General features: G+C 39.1%; 1 protein-coding gene across 1 annotated transcript in view; it reads left to right on the forward strand.

The window, feature by feature from the left end:
* The window catches only part of RGS22 (regulator of G protein signaling 22), a 67841-nt gene extending 46621 nt beyond the window's left edge, over nt 1-21220 (forward strand). Inside the window, exons 19-28 of the mRNA XM_029959282.1 lie at nt 1328-1490; nt 2106-2264; nt 4019-4081; nt 6093-6254; nt 9169-9348; nt 10812-10952; nt 14446-14709; nt 16393-16495; nt 17055-17149; nt 19274-21220. Coding sequence (XP_029815142.1) covers nt 1328-1490; nt 2106-2264; nt 4019-4081; nt 6093-6254; nt 9169-9348; nt 10812-10952; nt 14446-14709; nt 16393-16495; nt 17055-17149; nt 19274-19282 — 1339 coding nt within the window. The 3' untranslated portion in view covers nt 19283-21220. The remainder of the gene's footprint in view (nt 1-1327; nt 1491-2105; nt 2265-4018; nt 4082-6092; nt 6255-9168; nt 9349-10811; nt 10953-14445; nt 14710-16392; nt 16496-17054; nt 17150-19273) is intronic.
* The last annotated feature ends 250 nt before the right edge of the window (nt 21221-21470 follow it).

Below are 21470 nucleotides of genomic sequence, written 5' to 3' on the forward strand. Positions count from 1 at the left end.
ACTTTGAGTTAGTGGGTTACCATTTGTTAGTCTCGCCAGACTAACTGATTATGCCTGTGCTCCTGATCTGTTGAAAGAGAAAAGTGCAGTAAGTCAGGATAAGCCACCACTGTATATGGTTTAACTAACACACTTTAAAATGATATATTGTACTTTTAAAATAAGATGCACATATTTGATCAGTTGTCATAGGTAGATGCCAAGGAGTTACTCCATAAACCACAGTAACTTGGAGCACTTGCATTTGAGTAAACTTATTCATGTTGTGATGAACTAGCAAATGAAGGAATTTCAATAGAACTTAGGGCTGTAAGGGTCTCAAAAGATTTCTGAAAGGAGAACATCTGTTCTTAAATCAGTCAAATGCTTTTGAAAGTTTTACTCATAGATTAATACTTTGAAAAAACCAGTTATTAGCTGAATGGAAAAGTGAAACAGATTTGCCTGAATTTAATGTTTCATATTTCCTGCTTCAAATACAGTGAATGTCCTAATTAAAATGCTCACAAAACTTCAGCTACGATGATACCATCAGAAAACAGTTATATAAATTAAACTGAAATTGTAGGTATGTCAGTTATTCTGTCCTCTGATTTAAAGAACAAAACCATTCTATGAAAACAAACTTCAATTTATAGTGTACACTGAAATGTTATGAAAAATATATAGATTGAGGATTGCAGATAGAGATTGTCACTGACTATGAATAATTAAATAAGTAGTAGAATCAGTAATTTATGAAAAAGCATCCCACAAAAAGCTCTAGAAACAAATTTTATCATAAATTGGTTTTGTCTGCTTGACTGCAGACTGACTTAAACTCTAGCATTTCACACGGAGTAGGAAGGGAGTGATTTTTGGGGCTGATGTTCCCAAGTGTCATCCATGCTCCTTTCTCAGGCAATATGACAAGGGGGCAGAACAGGAGGCGTCAACTTGTCTTTCAGTGGCTCACAGCCTCAGTAGTGATTCAAATTCTCATCTGTTTAATTTTTCGTTCTCTCTGTGAGCTCTACATTATGGCTCTGGTTCACAGTTCCTGCTGGATTTAGCAGTGGCATATTGAGGAGGGTACTCCTTTTGGGGTACCCGAAAAATGACCCTAAATGAGATCCCCAAGATGTATGTTTGGTCTGCCTGTTCAGCAAATGCCATGGTCTCACCAGATGGTACTTAGCAAAGAAAAAATGACATAAAATTTCAGCCCAATCTGACCTGGTATTTAGGTCTTGATTACTTTGGTGGCTTGTGGTTAAACAAATAACTCCCTAGAATGTTGATGATATTTACTCAATACTGAAATAACATTCTGTAAATTTGTTTGTAGCATGGATCTCATGTGTTGGCTTGATATTGAAGAGTTCAGAAAGATGCTCCACAAGGATAAAGAAAAAAGTGAAGAAAAGTCTAAGGACATTGAAAGCAAGTACTTTAATGACGAGTACTTCTTTGGACCCAACAGCCCAGCTACCAGAGAGCAACAAGAAAAGGTACCAGTTACAAAACCATTTATAAAGAACAATCACACTGAATGTCACTGAGATAAAAGTCCACAAGAGGGTTTGATTCAGCTTTTCCCCATGCTATCTCCTCAAATCTTACCTATATTTTTGGCCAGAAGTCTAGTTCTGTTCTGGCTATGGGGGTCCCTTCCTTCCTGTTTGAATTCTTCCTCCCTGCTCCTTATAGAACATCTCTCTTAAACCCTGATCTGAGGCCACAGCCAGAGCATGCACAACACAGCTCAGAAAAAGTGTAAAAATGGCTTTCAGGCACAGTGACTTGTTCCAGCTTTGTGTTTGGTATGTCAGTAAAGCCACAGACAGTAAGTCTGAGCTGTGGTACTCTGATATATCTTGATACTTAGGCAATTTACTTGGTCAAGCTGGGGTATTATTTCCCAGAGTCTGTGTCCTATTATAGATAGGGACAAATGTAATCTGTTCCCTTTTATGAAAAGTACATGTGAGCCTTGGGTAAGCATGCATTAAATGCTTTGCTTACAATTAAGCTCATGCTTTGCTAAATCAAGGATGTGGAGAGATAAAGGACTTTTGGTATACACAAAAGTTTATGTCATGTGTTATTGTGTTTGGATTGCTTAGCTAATGCATTCAGGTGGAGGAAGAAGACAAATCCTTCATGATCAACTTTCGGCAGCAGTTCTGCTAGAAGTTCAGCAGTGCGTCCAGAAGAGATTAGAAAAACAATGGCTGCCATTGTTCCTGGCAGATGAACACCGTGGGGTGGAGGGACAAGCAAAGGTAATTTTTTAACAACAGCAACACATCCAGGCATTGTTTTTTGTTTGGCTCATAATTTACCATTGGGATACAAAGGTTCAGAGGAAAAGCAGCCCACAACTCTCAGTTTACACTGAAAGAGGTGCTGTAGCATGTACAGGTTGAAACATTCAGCTTGATAATTGTGAAGGCAGTTGCTCTGAAGGCTTAGTTTAGCTGACAGTATTATTGTTAGATCCTAAATCTGAAGGAGCAGGTATTAGCTCTGCTGCCAGGCAGGCTGCCAGGAGAGTCAACTAATCTTTGCTGTAGTGCTACACTCTCCATATGCCATTTTGCCCTAGCCATACAGTTGTGCACTGAAGAAATGCTGCTTTGTGTAAAGGATTTGCCCAAGGGCACCAGAACACAAGCAAATGAGTGGGCTTCCCGTGCTGTAATTCTTTCTCTCTCTTATGCTGTCTTCATTCTCCCATCTGGAGCTGCAATGCCTGTAGAAATTACTTCAGGACCTGTGAAATTCTGCTTAGTGGGGAGGTTAACTGCTATAAGCATTGTTCCAATTGGTTACTTCAGAAAGTTGCCAGAAAACTGGGAGTGAGGAGCCTTTCACTCCTGCTGGCTCATTAGAAAGTCTGAAAATCTGCCTTTTATGAATGCCTCTGTGGCTGTGATCTGTGTAAGGAGATCATCCTGCTGCTGACAGATGCAAAGAGACTTAGTTTTTTGCACTTCCACAACAGCTCTGACATGCGAATGTCATGGCAGAAGGCAACTTCACAGTTCCACCAAGCAGACACATATGCAACTGCATTGTTTAATACAATTTGCTTTCTGTCATCTCTGTAACATCAAGAAGGTTGTCAGAGGTGCTATGAACTGGATCCTTTCCATCGGTTCAGAAGACTAAGGAATGTGAAAAGTATAGGTTCTGATAAGACAAATTGTAATTTTAATGATTATGTAACTAAATTAGAATTTTCTCTGCCCTTTTTAGCTGAACTCTGCCTCCTTTACAAGTCCTGGTACAAGACTATGCAATAAGGCTAAGCTGCTTCCAGGTCTGGAAGCTAACTCAGGCCTCCTTGCACCTGCTGCACTGTGCTGGCAGGCAGATTAGCCCAAGTAGCTTAGAAAATGTTGTATTCAACTCAAATAAACAGTTTACAGGAAATACATACTTCTAATGAGCTTTTAGTCTTTTCCTAACTCCATTTATGTTTTACTGCTCTTTTCTCTTTCTTATTGCAAATTCGGAGGATGAAAAGGTCCTTTGAAGAAAGTATTTTAGAAGAAATGAAACCAGATGACATTCTCTATTTGGCTTCATATTTCACAGTGACCAAATACTGTGGGCATGCTATGTAGTCCTTATTCAGAAAACCTGCCCTTGATTTGAGGTGTATTTTTGCTACAAAGAAGTTGCAGGATCAAGTCTGTATTTCTGATACAGCTGTCCAGAGGAACTAAAACCATTTCATACTGGGAAAAAAAAACAACACCAAAATTTGTTACTAACATAAGTGGTCCCTCATGGGTAGAGTAAACCAGTGGAAGTGCATAATTTGACTGCTATTGCTTCTTGTCTTCTCTAACTTTGCAGTCTCGTTTATAGCTGAAGAAGGGCTGGCATTCAGTGTGGGTCCACTAGTTTCAGAGATAAAATCCAAACAAAGACATAAATTATTCTACCACTGTGGTCTCTATCATTAGAGGGCTGAACAAGAAACAAGAAGAGTTTAAAAATTTAATTATAATCTACTTTTCAACTGTAGATAATGGACATAACTGAAGATCTTTTACGCAAAGACCAGCAGAAGACAACCAGGATATGGAAGGCAAGTGAAATGTACCATATCTCTTGTGTCTGCAGTTTCACCGTCTTTTTCATTTGGACCTTGCACATTCTTCATAATTTCTCTGTTGGCAGTGTGAGGCCCAAATGTAATGCTGTCAAAAGCAGACATGATTGTATTGGCTAGAGTGGACTGATTACTCATATTACTCCTGAATTTAGCACCCTGCTGATGTTCATGGTAAATTTCACTCCCTTCCTGGCTGGAGAGGTCATACTTGATAAAAACATGTCTCTTGTCTTGGGCTTTGGAGCACTCTTAACCCTCCTCAAACTGATATTGTACCTTTAGTTCACATTTATCTGTATTTTGCATGCAGTGGACTTATTGGGACAAGCTGTTCATTCCAGCATCTGGTAGTTTATTTATTATTGCAAGTGGATTACGTGCAGACACAAAAGGGAATGTGAAGTATGCAGTGGAGTGGGCAGGTTTAATCATATCTCACAGTATCTGTTTCATTTAGAATTGTATTTTAATCTCACAGCACTGAGATAATATCAAATTTAAACTTCTTAAACCTTTGTAATAATACATTTCATCAGATGTTTGCCAGTTTTTTCCTCTTGAAGAGCAGTGAACTTTTTGTGATTGCCAACATACAAGTTGTGTACATTTGTTCAGTTGAACTTTTATTGTCTGTTGAAATCAAACTGGAGACCCGGTCACCAATTATCCATGCAAACCATCAGCACAAAAGGGATCCAAAGTGCATATGGGTTCTGTTAACTGAGTTTTCCCTTTGTCTGTTTGTCAGGAAGATGGTTATTTTCCATGTTCTGCTTCAAGGTTGTTGACCCATAAAATAAGCAGTTTGTATATTGGTATAGGGAAGGAAGCAATGTTTTGTTCTTCCTTTCATGAATATGACCCAGAAATAATTTTTCCCAAAAGTTGTCTAACTCCTGGTCACAGGGGATAGAACGTAGTAGGAGAATCAGACAAGGGCTGAGAAGATCCCACTCTACTGCCTAAGTTGAGCTTACTTTATTTTAACCAAAGGACACTCTGGACAGCCACCACCCTCCCTCTCACAAGGTAGGCTCTCACCCCAGCAGGCTCTGCGGCAGGACACTAAGCATAACCCCTCTTTAAGAGCAGCTGCAGAAACTCTTTCAGCTTAGGATCAGGTTAGATTTCCAGGACTGTTGGCAACAATTAAAAATGTTTTTGTCCCATGCTGACCATTGAAGAGTACTCCATCCCTCCAGGACTTCAAGAGGTTTAAACCACTGTTAAAAGATGGTTTTCATTCATCCATCTGATAACAAAAGGGGGTTGTTTGGCTTGCTCCTCAGCAACAGTACAAGAACTGTTTGTTCAGGAAGACAGGCCAGCATGAACTTCATTTCAAACAAACTGTCTCTGCATAAGCCATCTTTCTTTCTCCACCCTTTCCTGGCTGCCTACTGTTTTGTGCTTGGCAGCATGAGGATTTCCAAAATGTCTTGATGACTCTAAATTCTGTTTTACTATTGGTAGCTTTATTCCATAGAGGGCAAACTCTCTGGCTTCTGCTGGTGATCATGGCAACACATTTCAAAGCTCATTTTGTTGGTGAGATCCCTGTCAGAAGCATTTTACAACTTTAAGCTATGTGGTTTGTCTGTTCCTTTTTCTTTGTTGTTTGTTTGCACAAAACTCAAACTGTTCTCTAGAAAAGTAGCCTCTTGCCATAATCAATAACAATAGCTGTTTCCATATTTTATAGTATGTAGTCATATGGTCTAAATCATTGTCAGTCATTTCCTCTCCCATCATGTCTTCCAAAAAATGTTCCCTAAACCAAACTGAAAAAAAAAAAAGAAAAATGAAGGAAAAAAAGAAATGAAACCTTGCCACATTTTATTGTATCCATGTCATAAAGTCATAAACTACTGAAAGTTAGGGTCAGTGGAAAGATAAGAATCAGACAGTTTACGCTAACTAATGGCTTTGTTATTGCTTTTTGAAACAAAGTTTATTTGGTGCATTTATTTCTTTTTTTTGACAGCACATGGACAATAAGTGTGTTTCTTCATCTAGTGAAATAATTGCTTTCCGCAAAGCACTGTTGGATCCGGTGACAGCAAATCTGTTTCAACGCTTTGTGTCACTGCAAGGAGACCTGCTGGGGAATGGAGTGCTCTTTTGGCAAGAAGTGCAAAAGTATAAGGTACGGTGGTAGAATGGAGCCGGGGAAATAGCAATCAGTTTGTAAGCAAATGCATCCATTCCTGCATATTAGGAGAATTTTAACAAGAATGTCTACAGGCATTCATTCTGTTGTTCATAGTAAAACCTCTTTCACGGTTTAAACCAGGTTTTTTTTTGAAGAAAACCCTCACTTCTTAAGGGTAGCTATGTTTGACTCAAATGTATAATCCCTATATTTCATTATGCTTCTTCAAACTGTAACATTCTTCTGAGTCCCTAAAGGGACACTACCGACTAGCTAATGCCCAGAGTTTGGTATACATCTGTTGAGCAGTAGAAAATATGCAAGTGTTAAAATGTTCATTCTGTCTTTATAGCTGCATACAGTTAAATAATGGGATTATTGCTGAATTTGGTAATTCCTCAAAAATCAGAGATAACGTTTAAATTCAATCAAATCTATAGATGTAAAGATAGTATCTACCCAAAAAGCCTATATGTGCAATGCAGACCCCAAGTCCCTTGCCCTTTGTAGTGTCACATTTGACTTCAGCTGAGGATGGGACCAAAGCCAAATGTGATGGGGAAGGTCAGCAGGGATTATCTCTCTCCCAAATACATGCACTTTTGTGAAATTGCTGCTGTATGGGTTGAAAAACAGTGGGAAACCTCTGGAGTGAGCCTTTAAATCACACTGCAGCTTCCTAGTAGCACCCTGGATTGAATTCAGGGACACCACAGATCTTTCACTTTTTCCTCTTTCCTTTTGCCTCTGGGATATTCCTGATGCAAAAGTGCTACCAGAGTGCAGAACCTTTCCTGGGCTCCTGAGCACAGCTTGTGTGCACATGGCAAGCAGGGAGCAAGAGGTTAGCTAACATGCTCACAAGTTAGGAGGTAAACACAGCTGATGCTGCAGTGGTACTTAGAGATCTTTTGCAGGCATTTGGGTGTATTTTCACTGTTTAATTTTATGAATTTGAATTTTGGAGTCTGCTTTAGAAATTGAAGCTCCTCTGTTTCCAGGGTTCCATCTCTCTTCCTCACAAAGGCTCTGATCCCCAAGTAAGGAATCACTAGATGAAATGCTCTCTAGGGGTGCTCCTTTCTTTCTCTTGGTTATAAAGTGACTACCTTACATTAAAAACCTGATATGAAGGCACCTGGTGTTGCATGACATAAATCCTTTCCAAAATATTTGAATTTTTTTCAGATTTGTGACTCTTTTTTACTACATTATGGAGGACATGGAAACTTTCTGCAAATTAATGTGCAGTGTAGTTTAGACTCTTTTTCCTGTAGATCTGCTCTCTGAAGAAAGCCTTCATTGTTTTTTTGTCCCAACCCCTCTCCTGCATTTATGTTAATTTTATTTGTCTTCTTATCAAGAAAAAGTACAATCTGACCATATTTCTCCGTGCGTGTGATTTGTCATGGTTGGCAGTTGACGCTCTTTATAGAAGCAAAGGGCTGGAGTAGTAGGACTGTTGTGGGTCAGGCTGAACTGGAGGAATATTGCCAAAGGCGTGGGCAGCACTTTGCACAGTGCATACTTGTATTGTCTGAGCCCTATCGTGCCATCAGTTAAGACAGAATTCCCTTCAGGAGTCAGTGCTCCCCATAACCCATCAGGCTGGCGGCACATCTTGGGACAATCCAAAACCAAGATTTCTTTTTAAACAAATATGAAGAAACATAAATCTGTGGATCATTTCCATCTGTTCCTCTATGCTCAGTCTCATCTCTCTTCATATCATATGGCTTGTTTGTCTTCCCTCTTACTACAGCTCTCTGCCTTCTCTTCTATGCTAGATGAACAAAGGAGTCCATAGTATATACTTAGGATATATCTAATATGTTTTTGTATTGCCTTACTCTCTTTATTATAGCTGTTATCATTCTTTTTTTCCTTTTCAAAACTGAAAAGTATTCATAATAAAACAAGCCAGCTCTTTCACATACCACATTTCTGGTTAAAAGCCCTGTTTTAAATTTCTTTGCAAAGTAAATATCTAGACTCCTATACCAAAACTAAAGCAGATTCTTCATTTAGAGGGCTCTCTTCCTGAACATTCTCTAGAGCACTCATTGTGACTCTATTAGATATAAGTGATAGTCTCCTAGTATTATAGAAATTTCTTGATGTTTATGGATTGAGGGAAAGTTCATGTTTCAAAGTGTTTGGAGGAAGTTCTTTGAATTATTTTTCCTTCATGTCAAAATCCAATGGTAGCATTGTCAGGGCATCAAAACACAGTAATAACAGGTGTTCCGTCAGAACAGTAGGATCACTTTAAGAAAAGTAGAAAACTCCCAGTATTCCTTTGTGATCTCACTCCTGTAAGTTCAGGTCTGTTTTGTATTCTGTTCTGCACACAGTTATTTCCAACCCCAGGGTTTTGGGAAACTGGAAAATCCTAATGAGTGGTGAAACTAGAAGATTTCAATAAATGGAAGATTTTACTGGTAGCTAAAACTGTCCCCTTTGTACCAACATTCCTTGTGCCCTCTAAATATTTCCCCTCTTTTGCTGGAGCATTTAGAGCATTTCTTTGTATTTTGGTTACCACGGCTAAGCTAGTCATAGCAGGCTTATTGTGAAAACCAGTGCATTTCACACCTGTAGGTGTGTTTCTCTTTTCAGAAATGCCTATTATTTGCCAGTAATGCATCTGACCATGCAGGCAGAGATTATAACTTAAAAGCCATGATTGCTATACATCTGCATTTGCAAATCAGAACTCCCACTCACGTCTTAACTATGGCTTTGACCATTCACATTTGCTATGAGAATTTTGTCCTACATACTGAAGGAATCTATCGTATAATTTTTTTTTTATATTTTTGACTATTATTTTTTGATCACTGGGCCTCTCTAAAGGATCTTGTGTCTCTCTCTCCATTGACTGAAAATGCTATTTTTCATCTTTCAGGACTTGTGCCATTCTCATTGTGCTGATGCCATAGTCCAGAAAAAGATCACAGCTATTATCAACTGCTTTATTAATTCTGCCATACCCCCAGCTTTGCAGATTGACATCCCACCTGAACAAGCAAAGAAGATTTTGGAGCGCAGGAAAGAACTAGGACCTTACATTTTTAGAGAGGCACAGGTAAGAAGCTGGGCGAATCTCTGTAATAGGTCTGGCCAGAGCCTGCATGTCTGATTTTAGGAACAGTCTTTGTTGCTTATGTGACAATTAGGATTCAGATATATACTGCTCAATAAAAATGATCTCTGACAGCTATCTGATACTGGAAAGGTGTTATCTAGGTCTGTGTTAGGAATTCTGGCAGTAGAAATTAAATCTGTCTGTGTTCTTCATTGCTTGTTCTTTACCACTTGGTTAATGTGAGAGAAGTAATTTGTAGTTAAAAAGTTTGTAGTTTTCATGGTTTATGAAAAATGCAGATGTGAGTAAAGCACAGAGACAGCTTAACTTGCTGAATGTCTTTCCCTTCTTTATTACAAAAAGTGTGTTTTAAATGGCTGTAGACAATTTTCTCTCTCATCTTTGTACTGTTCAGACTGAATAGCGATTTGTGAACTTTTACTTCAGACTTACTCTTTTCTTGTCCCTTGATACTGCCTTGTCTGTCTTATCTTCTAAGCCCAAGAAAACTAGTTTTTCTTCTTTTCCTGTAAAATTGACACCAACACCTTTAAACATCAACTGTGAGCCCATAAAGTGTTTGGATGACAAAAGATGAATGTTTTGTCAGAGAAGAGGGTTCACATAGGTTCTGAGGGAAACAGAAGTTTCATTTCAGCCTGTGTAAAACCCCAGTGAACTCCAGAAATGTGGCACAAAACCAAAGGAAGAACTTGGCCAAAAAACTGTGACTGGAACCTGACAGTGACTCACTTGTCACTTTCAAGTCCATTGAGCCAGAAGCAGTGAGGTGCTGAGCATGCTTGGCAATTTGGAAGCCAAGTTTCTCAATGAGAATTAAACATCTAAATTAATTGAAAAATGTGAGCCTTGGTACGTGCAGCAACAGAATTTACTGAGCCCCTCTGTTTGCTTTTCTAAAATTGTTTTCCTTATTCTAGTTCAAAAACGACCCTATGAGAGATTATATCATTTAAAAATTATCCAAGATTTGCTCATAGATCTGTAATGTGGTTTAAGAGTCTTTCCAGAGGCAAAAAAGTATTTCCTTTCTCTTAAGGAGGGAAAAAAAAAAGCCCTCTCCCTAATGAACTGAATATTTGAAATATTTGAGCAGAACAGTGGTGCAAAAGCAATTCTACTGGTGTATATTTTATCAAGAATACTTGTAAAAAATGATGGATGTTCTCATTAATGCAAACAATTGTTTAGGGAAATATAAAAAAAAGAAAGTGCCTTTTAACTGTGTTTTAGGAAGATTTCTCACCAGTAATAAACATACTGATGAAAAGCATGTGCCGAGCAAATCTGGGCTGAAATGTCAGGACAGAGTACGTGGGAGGAACAAGGCTGTGTGTTCAAAAAGAAATAGTTATTTCATTCGCATGGTAAACTACATTTTATTTTACAGTAAATTGTTTTCTTAATACGGTCAAGATTGACTTTCTTTTCTTCTTGTGCAGATGACTGTTTTTGCTCTTCTGTTTAAATTTTGGCCAGAATTCTGTAAGTTTCAAAGCAATGTGGATAGTGAAAAAATTCTACGTGCCTTGGAGAAAGAAAAGGAAAAAAAGATGCGAAAGAAGGAAAGGATAACAGCAAAGGTAAGGCTCACAAAGTTTCAGGTGACATCTGACGAACTGCATAAAAACTTCTTCATGAGCAAACGTACCTGAATTAAAATATCCCTTTCTCAGCCTGTTCCAAAGCTACCAAATATTTTTTGTTAGATTTCAAACTTCACATGTGACCCAGTCCGAGGATGATTAATTCCCAATCCTGTCGATGCATATACTTAGGTTTAACTTGAAGCAGATGAGTCAATGGAATACTTCTTTCATTAAGAAGAGGGAAAAATGTATTTTAGTCATCTTTTATGCCAAGAGAAGAGCAAAAAAGAAGGCTGAATTAAAAAAATAAATCTGTGTACAGTGGGTAACTGCAAACCTGTTTGCACTTTCATGATGTATTGTCCTATATTAGAATTTATAGTTCTGGATTACTATTGAAAGCAAAGCAAACCAAACCCAAAATTAATTTCATATCTATTTTTCAGAAGGACCATTTGAAAAGTCTGCACATTATTTTAAAAAATATTTATGCACTGATTACTTTGCATAGGTTTTGCCTTTTCTTGAATATTTCTCATCTTTGACAGTGAAATTGTTAGACTGTTCACAGTGAGTTTCCAGACAGTTTCAGCACATTAACAGAACTGTGACCTCTACAGTGGAATGCTTGTTTGTAAAATTGTTTTTCTTGGCCTTTTTTATTAAAATGTAATGTATTTCTTTTTCTATTGATTATAGGCTTTGAAACAGTTTATTTTTTATGAAATACAATTGTTTGGCCAGCTTTGGGAGGAGAACATTCTTTTAAGGGCAGAGAAATTACTGGACTTGCAAACTATCATAAGTAGCATTAAAAGAGCTTTACATATGTTAAATACCATATACACGTGTGTTGTGATGTTACTTATGATGAGAACCACATGAGTACCTGGACAGATAAAGACATATGCCCGTAAGAACATGTATACATTGTTATCCTCCTTTAGACACATGAAAGCTGAGGACCAGTGAAACATTACTCAAGGCCACACACCAACGTCAAGGGAAGCCTAAAATCTAAGAACTCATGTTCCTTTCTCCAAAGCATATTGTCTCCATACAGATATGTCTGGCAAGGCCATTGGCAATACTTATTCTGCAAGAATGCAATATTTCAAAGTAATGCACTTTTGCGTTTTCACAGACTTATTTTTTCCATCTGTTTGTGGCCTGTCTATAAGTTTTCTGATTAAGATCAAGGAAGTAAAGAGAAAATCTTGGCCAGGAGGGCAAAAGCCTAGCTTTTATGGAGAACAAATGGGAAAGGTGAACTACCCTTCTAGGCTGGGAAACAGAGTAAGAAATTTTAGAAAGTGACAGGCAGAGAATGCAGTTCAGTAAACAGTTTGCAGACTATTCTTCTCATGAAAAAAATGATCAGTAAACCGGTTACCTTTTAAAATTTTTTGAATGAATAGGTGGAACAGATAAATTTTTGAAATGTTTTTGAAACCCTTTCCCCTTTCTGCTATTGTTTAAAGAAATTGCCATTTCCTGTTCTCTTGTTTGAGATTTCTGTCCTCTCAATGACAATGTAACTATTCAAATAATTCAGTATCCCTGAAGGATACTGATAAGGTTCATCTAACATAAGCAATAGCAGTTCCACCAGCAGCTTGTGGAAGGTGATGATGTCTTGGCATTGAAAATAAGGTCTATGCTCTTCTGCCCCACCAGGCTCACGCTGAATGAGAGGAAAGCTCTGGCAAGGGTTAGAAACAACTTTTCGTATATATATTTCCCCTCCACTCCACAAATCAGTTGCTATTTTGGGTTTATGTCAAAATGAACAATCATAGTCCTGGGGGAGGAATTTGCTTTCTTTTTCCTCAAAAATGTGTCCCTGGGGTGCTCAGTCTACTTAGGCTCACCTCAGTTTTAGAGCTGAACAGATAAGTTGGACTTTTATGTAGTATAATTGGAAAAATGGTCAGAAAAGGAGCTTTTCAGTGAACAATTATGCATAACTTGGTATTATTTGACTATCTCAATATTTTTTCCGTGTGCCTATTTGTTATTTAGGGGGCAAATTCTATCGAAGGCTTCCTGGCAATGGACTTGTTCCTTTGTTAACTGCTAGAGGCACATGCCACACACTTTAAAATATATATTCGTCACTTTTTGCAGACTGCCTTGATGCCAGTGCTAGTAATTTGTTATATACATAATTGCATTTTACCTCCAAAGTAGATTTTGGATTTTTTTGCTTTGAAGTGCACAAAGCAGTTTTACCTTACCCTATAAATCTGTATTTAGTCTTTCCATACCCTTAGCAAAGAAAGCCATAAACATTATTTTCCTTTTCCATGTTTCTGTCATCTCTCTTTACGCTTCTTAGCAATAAGCTTATTTGTTAGTTAGTGGTGTAATGTCATGGGATATGACATTGCCATAACATTGCCTAATTTATTATGAGAAGACATTATTAAAGACCTCACTTAATTCACCATTTTCATTGAGAAAGCCAACAAACATAAACTGTAGTGCATTAGTGTACATGCTACCTCTGTATTTGCTTTGGCATCCCTGTTTCATCAACTGAGTGTGCCACAGAAGTTACTAAGCCTGTTCCTGGAGAGAAGGTGAACATCACACTGCCTGGCCAGTTCTGTACCCGAAAGTCACTCTTAGAGCTGATGGGTTCATAGGACAATGGGGGTGATGAGGAAGGAAAAGGCACTTTATGAGGAAGGAAACAGGATAGTTTGATCCTTTTCCAGATCTTTCAGGGACTTGCTAAGTGACTCTGGGAACAATTTGACCTCTTTCCATCTCCCCTCCCCTTACTTTTTCATTTAACATGGGAGGCTTATATTACTCAGCTCTTGGAGGTGTTATGGGGTTAACTGTGTGAGGTCAAGTATGAACATTGATTAACATTTATAAAGAATTTTGAGATCATCAGACAGAATGTGCAAAGGTGCAGCCTTCATAAAACACAAAAGCAATATGAAAATGATGAACAGTTAATCACCAGAGCATTTTACGAAGTGCTACGATGCCTTGGTCTTCATTGTAAATGTTTTAAATCAGATTGCCTGTTTTCCTAACTTGTATACTGTAGTTCATTCGCAGCTACTGGACCAAGATGGAATTAATCACCACAAATCCTACATTCTTCATTTATACATGAGGCCAAATTAGAGGCTCACAATGTTCTCTCTGTCCTTAAAATATGTTCTGTTGCAGATCTGCCCTGTCACTTAGCTATATTTTGGAGCAGGTATTGAATCTGAAAGGAAGATGGTCTGCAGGACTGTAGAGGCCAGGAATCATTGACTAGAACAAAGAAATGCTTTTAAAAAGCATTATCTTCTGCTATTTTTTAATACGCCCAACATGATGTATTATGAAACTGAGCATTACAAAACATTACTGCAAGTGAACCTATCTCATTTCCAATGACAGTTTTTGGTTCCTCAGGCCTTGCTTTTAACTTTAGCACCGTAATTATTGTTCACATCTAATTATGAGTTTTTATTATTAGCAGGGTAAAGAAGCAGAGAGAAAACTCATCAACTTGACTCAACTGTCAAAGAGGGCCTTGACTCAACTGCAAAAGAGTGCCTTGACTCAGCTGCAAAAGAGTGCCTTGACTCAGCTGCAAAAGAGTGACTTGACTCAGCTGCAAAAGAGTGACTTGACTCAAATGCCAAAGGGTTCCTTGACTCAACTGCCAAAGGGTGCTTTGGTAGATACGATTGACATGAAGAGAGGCTCAGCACCATCTTTAGATGGATTTGGGTGGGAGGTGAATAATACACGTTTCTACGGATCAATCATTCAAGAGAGACAAAATGACCTTGGGAGAGCAAGAAGGGGGAGTTAGGTTTTGAATACTGTTGTCACATAGTTCTTCAATAACTGTTCATTCTTCCACAATTAGCTTCGCTGTTTTAAGTTTACCTACCTGACAGCTGATTTTTTTTCCTTCTTTCTTGATTTTTTTTAAGATTTAGGTACTGAGTACTATTAATGGCTGACAGCATGTTAAGCTCTTACGGTGTATAGATTAAAAAAGAATCTGTTTGTAAAGATAAATTGAAGAAAAGATAGTTCAGTTCCGGAATAAGAAGCTTTTCATTACTTGTGAAATTCCTGTCCTGAAAGAATTCAGTTTGAGCTAGAGTTCTGTTCTGTTCATATGTCAAAAACTGAAGCAGAACTCCTTCAGGAAATCTAGGTATTTGAAAATCTGACAGCAAATACTACTTTAGGACTTCTTCCATAACAACTCTCACTATGCATCTAACCTATAGTGAAAAGTTAACAGACATTTGATTGGAGAAATGGGAAGAACAGACATGCTACCTGGGGCATATGAAGGGATCATTCATGGCTGAGTTGGCACTGCCATAACATAATGGGGAATCTGTGCAACCACATAATACCAGCTATGCTGTGTGACACAGGAGTAAATCCCACTTTAGCCACTGCTTGAATTCTACAGAATGCTTCTCGTGGCATTATGTTAGTGATGAGCAGAATATAGAAATGGGCAGTCTGAAATACCCCCAAAATCTGAAGCAAATTGCATAGTTAAGCTTACACCCTTGTCCCTTAAATGGACCTTTTTACTTTTGCTCATACCTATTTTTTTTATTTCTTTTTGTTTTTAAATTGAGTTGAGCAAGTCAGTATATCCATGGCATACGCTTAAGCCCTCAAGAAGAGGCAAGTAACTACAGAACAAACAATAATCTTTTAAAGGGCAGTTTCTTTTTTCTTCTCCGAGACCCTTTCTGCTATAGGAAGGTGCTAGAAGTTCTACTGAGTTGTGATATGACAAATTGGCCCCAAACTTCTCATGCTGTAAGGAAAAAAATTGGGTCGAATAAAAACGCAGTTCCCAGCTGTTTTAGGAGAGTGACCTAATATTTACATGTAACCTGAACTGTGGTTGTTGCAATGCAAAGAGCAACACTTGATCCTTAGAAAAAGAAAGGATGATGTTTCCAGTTGATTAGCCTCTAGTGGTAGTAGCATTCTGCTAGAGAAAGCAGGCAGAAAGAACTGAGAGGCTAATGAGACCTTCAATGATTTAAAAAAGGACATGCTCAAAGGATGTGACAGGGAGATAAAATCAAATCCTCAATAGCACAAATGGCAGATATTTTGGGAGGGGAAAGATCTGCTGTATTTAGGTTTAGAAGATGAAAGGAGAGAGCGAATAAGACAGACCAGGGATGGAGAATAAATGTAAACATTGCATCTGTCAAACTTGCTTAAATCATGGTGTTTTGAGATTTGCTTATTTGAAGCAATACTATTTTTCATATGATTCCAATACTGTAATGAAAAGAATCTTCTTAATAATTGTGGTTATCCAATAACAGGGTTTTAACATAAACAAGTTTTTTATCTCACTGTTGATATGAGCCAGGAACTACAGTGACGTGTTCTGAAGGCTGATGGTGTTTAATGGTTCTTGCAGGCTTCCTGGTCCTATTCCAAGTACATAGAAGCCTTGGAGCAGGAGAGAATACTCATTAAAAGGGAAGAAGATCTGGAGGAAACCTCATCATCATTCCTTTCAGGTGATTAACCTGTAGTTTATTAGGACAAGCTTATAGCTTAGGTGAAATTCTCTCAGTATAAGGACTTTGCTTACTCTTCTTTTGAGTTTCATACATAAACCTCTGCCTCTCTTTTGCTGTCCACAGGGGAGTTGCTCTCTGCACCATACTAGTGAGTGATAAGTTTTCTAACAAAGGGTCAGTAAAAGTTGCAAGGTATCAGCATTGCCTTTACTGCAGAGGTCCTACTGAAGAGGGGGATTCAGCCATCCTTCATTTTGCAGCGTTGTGGCAATCACACACACATTTCACCTCCCTGGCTTTTTGTGCTTCATCAACTTACATACAAGCAGATACTGAAACTTCTTTCTACCAGTTTGTCAGTATGTTTTTGGGGGATGTGAGAGGCATTGCTTCATCCTGGTTTCTGCCATGAATATCCTCTTAGGTCTTCCCCAAGGATATTATGACCTGTTTGCTTATTAAATTCCTGCATTTATCAGTAAGGCTAGCAACAGCACTATGTAATGTTAAACTCCTTCGGTTTCACATAATTTTAATTATTTTTTTCCATGTGCAGATTCCTTGTCTGTGTCCTCCCTGAAGCCTGAAAGTTCTATGAAAGCTACCATTTCTACAAAGCGTAAACTCTCAAATGTTCCCAAGACACAGGAAGTGAGCACCAGACTGCCAACAAGTGTACTTTGAAATGTGGATTCTTAAAAGCTAGTTTTCCTGCTGTCAGTGCTGATGCTCATTAGTAGCAAGTTATTTCACCCCAAGTCATGTTTAAGTGAAGCTCTACAGCCTCAATGTGAAGACAAGATTATTTTTCATTTCAGCCATGGTTAGCGGACCTGACGTTGACCTGATGGAATTTTTTTGCAAAATGGTAGTATCTGAAATGAGGCTATCTAAGCTTTCCAGTTCAGATATTTTAACTAGGAGCATGAGGTGACTAGAGAAATCTCAGACCCCATGGAGTTACTGGCAAGAATCTGACACAGAACTAGCAATAGATCATCTCTACCAAAGCCAATTAAATATTAGAATAAGAGAAAGAAGTAGGACAGCAAAGAGATCTGATAAAGACAGAAAAACATATTTTACTTCAAAGCTTGAATTCCTAGAAGGAATAATATCCCGGAGGTTTTGTTTTGTTTTTTAAGCCTATGCTGAAATTATGTGGACTTAAGAAAATTAATGGAACTTGGACTATTGCTTCCCTTCCTTCTCTGCTCCTCCTTTCTCTTCTAATTATGTACTAAGCACTGCTATTTTAGGCAAATTGGTGTCCTGCCTTCACTAGTCCTCCTGAATTTCCAAATGTCTGAACATAATCTTCCTGTGGCAGCATTTTCTATATGTGACTTCAGAGAAAACTGCAGCATTCCTTGGTCTTCCCTCACATTCTCTTTCTGCCCTCTTATCATGTCCTCTAGTTGCAGTTAAAGTAATCCAGCTTCACAGGTGTAACTATATTTTGTATAACTCTGCCTTCTGTACCACTGTTCTGCCCCCCATGTCATTGTGGGGAGTCCTGGCACAGGGCCTTTGCTCCTGCTCTGTGGATGAGAAACCTCGAGGTGGGCCCTGTGCAGTCCTTGCTGCAGACCAGCCCAGATATCCTGTTGTTCCAGACCTGAGAGCTGCATTCTTACCAGGCATCAGGCTGTGCTACAGGCTAATGCAATAAGAAATTCAAGGTCCTGAGTGATTTGAGAGGTCTCCCCCACCAGCTTCAGTTGCAGCCCATTCTCTAATGCCGCTGGAAATTTGCCTGCCCTGCTCAGTCCCTCATAATAGCTCAAGTGTTCCTACTGCCTTTGAGTGGTTTCCTCTTCTTCCATCATGACCCTTTGGGCATTTGCCTCAGCTGTGCTACACAAGACCACTGTTGCTCTTGACGGGCAGCTTCCCTCCAGTTTGTTACAGAGGTCACACCTTGTCTGTTGGGGATAAATGGCAAAGTGCTGGCAGGAGGAGGGCTGTGAGCAGAGGCCAGGGCTGCCCTGTTTCAGGCACAGCCAGTTCCAATTGGCTCCAGTGGACTTATCATAGGATATGGCTGCTCCCCTCAGCCAAGATGGTGGCAACTTGGGGAAGTACATTTTAGAAAGAGCAAAGAAATCCAGAGAGGGAAGGATGGAATAAAAAGAGTGATAAACAACAGAGGGAATACCAAGGCCAGAGGAGGAGGTTGGGGAGGAGGTTGAGGAGGAGAGGGTACTCTGTGTTGGAGCAAATATTCCCTCAGTCTGTGGAGGACCCAGGCTGCAGCAGAGGAAAAGAGTGAGAAGGAAGAAGGAGCTTCACAGTGCCTCACCAAAGGGACTGAGGGCAACCTGTGGTGATGGCAAGGAGGGGAGGAGAAGTGCTTGGAGTGAACTTGAACCTGGGAAAGGTGGAGAAAAAGTGTTTTCTCTAAGTGTGTAAATGCTAGTTTCTTCTTCTCTTCCCCACCTGAATCAAAAATGATTTATTCTAATTGGCAATACATTAATTTCCCCAGTTTAAGGTTTTGTTTTGCCTGTAACAGTAATTGGTAGTCTATCTTCCTGTCCTCACCTTGACCCCAAGACCTTTCTCTTTTCTATTTTTCCTGGTTTTCCCCTTTGTCCGGTTGCACGGTGGTGGAGGGTGGAAATGAGTGAATGAGCAGCTGGGTGGGAGACTGGCTGCTGGTGAGGGCATGTCCCACCACACCTTGTCTCTCTCTTTTTGATGCATTTATTGAAGAACTGTTCTGATTATTTCAACTGGCTACAACACAACAATGACATTCTGTTACCTTTTCAGGCACTTTAAATCTCTCTGAGGAAGGGAATGCAGAGACATTCAATGGAGGTGGCCAGGAGACATAAATATAATGTTCATGCAAGGTTTGTTCTTACATTTCCAGAGCAAAGATGATGACTTGGAATATTATTAAGAACCATGGGATAATTATCAAGTGTAGAAAATAAACATCTTCCAATGTGTTCCATACCAACCTGACTGTGATACTGACACCTTGAGGCTCAAATCAGAGTAAGATTCCACTGAAGTATGCAAGGCACACACTACTAGGTAGTCTCAGTCTTAACGATCCTATAATCAAACCCAGTTTTTCAGTACTTGATCTAATGAATAAGTAAAACACTGCATTGAACTGACAACCCTGAAGCAGTGTGTCTTGGCACACTACGCTCTCACTGTGCAATTCATGCAACTTCTGTTCATCAAGGATAACTCCTGAGGTCTGTGAGTTATTATAAAGTCAAACACTGTTGTGGTTTGTTCCCAGTTCAGTTTAATTCCTGGTCCAAAGTACACCTTCTGCCTCATTTCTGAGTTTTGATCCACAGGAAAGGCTTAAAATCTATCAGGACACAGATGGGATTGAGAATTTTTCTAAAATGTCATTTCACCCAAGGCATTACTCACCAGACAGTTGCAGGAGCTCATAGCTCCTGTGTAGCTCTCTCTATTTTTAATAAGTTTTAAAAAGACTTGGGGCACAGTTGATGTTGGGACTGAGGACAACGGATTAATTGGGGATTAATTAAAAGAGGGCAGGGGCAGAATTAACTGCTAGGCAAGGGGAAGGATGATGATAGACCTTTCCACATTTTTCATACCACTTTAAACCCCAGTCGCCAGCCACAAAGTTGTTGGCTCCACTTTTTCCTGCATGTAAAAGAAAGGCAGGTTGCTGAGTTGCTGAGGACTAGCCCTGAGTTAGGGATGGGACTGTGTTCTGCTGCTTGTTCCAACCTCTTGGACAAGAAGAACAAGCCATGCAGCCCTGTCTCCTTTGTCAGAAGTAAAGGTTCTTCACTTGGAGCTCTTAGACCATGCTGCTAAGGACCGTTCAAGAGTGCTTTCCCCCTCAATGAGGAGTGGCAACTAACATCAACTAACAGTCTTTTGCTCTTGTCACAATGACCAAAAATTGTAAGGAATTTCCGTTGGGTGTTGCTACAGACAGGCTGGCAGGGAAGGAAGACACTTTATTTTATGGACATAGCTGCCCTGCACATATATTCTCACAGAAGGAGCAAGGGAGATCACTGGTTCAGTTCCTGCTTCCCCACAGTTCAGAGTTTGCTTCATGCATGCCATGTTTGGGTTGTTTGCTCATCTGACATTACCTGAGGAAGATACCTTGGTTGGAAGCCACAAGAGAGTAAAACATTAAACACTTGTCTCTGTTTTTTATGTTTTCCCAAATTTCACAAATGCAGCAAACTTTAGTGCTCAGTACATCTGAGGAGGGTGGAACACAGCATCTTGTAATGAGCACAGCACATGTGGTACTGTGTGGCCTACCACTCATTAATGTGAAAGGCAAAGAAGATTCATGAAATGCCATAAATGCACTGATGTATGTCAGTCTAAAAAGCATGTGGAAGGCAACCTTCTATTGCTGTGGTCAGTACAGTACACGCAACCAAAAGCTGAAATGTGGCAGGCAGTTTCTGTTTTGCTGTATTCTTGCCTTCAAGGCATTTTGAGGCAGTTAAATAATGTGTAGATATTACTTATCTGATGCTGGTAGTTATGATTGAATAACACTTCAATTACTTAAAAAATTAAAAATATTATCCAGATACTTGTCTCCTCATGAATATGTTCCAGCCTTGCCAAATTATTAATAAAAATTTACCAGCAAATTTACCTCAAGCAAAAACTACTGTCCCAGACAGTTATTATGATTTATACCATACATCGCTATCAAACTTAAAAAAACCCCAAAAGAAGTACTTAGTGTACGTCAGTGAGTGAGTAGAGTTTTGGCCCTATTCACTCAAAGTTCTGCAAACTGAAGCTTACTCTCAATCCAGTTTGCAGTTCTGTCTCCCTGTTAAGTGAAATATGTATGTACATACACACACATGCACTAAGTACCATTTATAGGCCATGTCTTTGGTATGCAGTTAAGAAGGATCATATGTATTAGTAATGCTAGAACTACATGTAATGTAATATCATTATTTCCATTTTATATGTTAAT

Source organism: Manacus vitellinus, unplaced genomic scaffold (genome assembly GCF_001715985.3).
Source record: "Manacus vitellinus isolate BGI_N305 unplaced genomic scaffold, ASM171598v3 scaffold_1_pilon, whole genome shotgun sequence".
In the NCBI taxonomy this organism is placed as follows: domain Eukaryota; kingdom Metazoa; phylum Chordata; class Aves; order Passeriformes; family Pipridae; genus Manacus; species Manacus vitellinus.